Source organism: Alligator sinensis, unplaced genomic scaffold (genome assembly GCF_000455745.1).
Source record: "Alligator sinensis unplaced genomic scaffold, ASM45574v1 scaffold2766_1, whole genome shotgun sequence".
Classification (NCBI taxonomy): domain Eukaryota; kingdom Metazoa; phylum Chordata; order Crocodylia; family Alligatoridae; genus Alligator; species Alligator sinensis.
Genome location: NW_005843579.1, coordinates 58,893 through 60,518, shown reverse-complemented (window position 1 = coordinate 60,518; position 1,626 = coordinate 58,893). Strand labels below are relative to the sequence as shown.

Sequence of the window (1,626 nt, the reverse complement as noted above, 5' to 3'; positions counted from 1 at the left end):
GGCATCACAGCTACCTCAGGACTTCAGTTCAGGACTAATCCACCCATCAGGCAGCCCAAAGCATCTCTGGGCACAGGCATGCAGCAGGGGCCTGGGAGATGAGGGCTCAGCTGCCATGGTCCAAGACCAGGCCCTGTTACTGCCCCTGGCAGAAGGTGGCTAGATAAAAGGAGGGCGTCTCTCTCTCTCCCAGCCCCTCACACCTAAATCCAGGCATGCCTAGGAGAAGTGGCTCAGGGAAGGACGGGCGCTTCTGTCAAAACAGCAGCAAGTCCCAGGTGCAGGTGCAAAATGCTGCCATGCTAAATGGTTGAGAGCATTCAGATCCAGGGCTCCTTCTGTGGCCCTTCTTTGCAGAGGCTCCTGCAAAGAGGCGGTGGGTGTGGAGGGTGGCTGTAACAGCTTCCTTTCTGCAACCCACAACATGCTGACCCTGGAGAAGAGCTCAGCACATATGGAGCTGCTGCAGGGCTTTCAACAGAGCCAGGCTTTGCTCCGTGCAGAAGCGCAATTCCCCTGGCCATAGGAGCCCTGCGTGTCTCCAGCCATAGGGGAAGGAGGAACCTTTTACATAACTTTCATTTCCCTCCCAGGATGAGCACAGGAAATCCAAGTGGGGGCTGAGGCTGCTGCCTTCCTGGAATCCCAGGGAGCAACAAGCTGTCAGAGGCAACAGCCCTGAGCTAAGACATTTGTGTAACAGAGCACTTGCTCAAGAGCTGGGGGAAGGGCGAAGGAGTGACATTCCCTGGGACAAGGGTCTGTGACAGGGCCAGGATCTGCCAGGGGGGTTTCTGGGGACCCTGGGTGCAGGGGTAACAGTCGCCCTAGGGAGGGGGGCAGCCTCATGCCTGAGCAGAGGCTCCCTGGGAGTCAGCCCTGCATAGTCTCACACCCAGAACCAGCCTCTGGGGTCTCTGGGCGCAAGCCAGCACCAAGGCTCCTGAACCCCCGCCTTGCCTGAACTAGCAGCCCCCTTCCATGCTAATGTGGAGAGCTCCATCGACTGTGCCCATGCTGGGCAAGGAGCACCCCTGTGCTGGGAGAGCTCCCAGCCTGGAGCCCTGACACCCACCTGAGCACCAGCAGGGACAGCCCTGGCCCAGGGGGTCCTGGTTATACAACATCCCCTGGGTGCCAGAGCCTCAGGTCCTCTCTGATCACTGCCCCGTGGGCTCAGGGCATATCAGGGGTGGTGAGTGTGGCTGGAAACATGGAGCCATTCCCTGAGAACAGAGCTCAGTCTGTCACCAGCCCACTCCCCCGCGAGGAAAAATGGCAGGATCCCATGAACAACTTGCTGGAGCCGGGCTCAGCCTGGACCTCCCTCCCAACACACCCCCAGATTTACATTGTGTTCTATAAAAAGGCCCTTATAAAACAGGCACATGCAAATGGCGTGACCACATTTCCGGCTTAACTCCTGAAAGGTTCCTCCTTAAATACCATCCCCAGCTCTGGGTGCCTCGGTGTCTCCACAGACCTGCCCCCTCCTGCCTGTTGAGGACACCAGGCATCAGCCAAAATGACCATGACACCAACATTGGCTTTGCTGACCCTGCTGGCAGCCCCCCTGGGTGAGTATCTGCTGCTGTGGCAGGAAAAGCAATGCCGAGGCAGGGAAAG

The 1,626-nt window shown here is 58.4% G+C and overlaps 1 gene segment (V, D, J or C); it reads left to right on the top strand.

The window, feature by feature from the left end:
- The first annotated feature begins 1,464 nt into the window (after positions 1–1,464).
- The window catches only part of LOC102372703, a 638-nt gene continuing 476 nt past the window's right edge, over positions 1,465–1,626 (top strand). The window contains 1 exon segment of the V gene segment in view: positions 1,465–1,577. Coding sequence covers positions 1,526–1,577 — 52 coding nt within the window.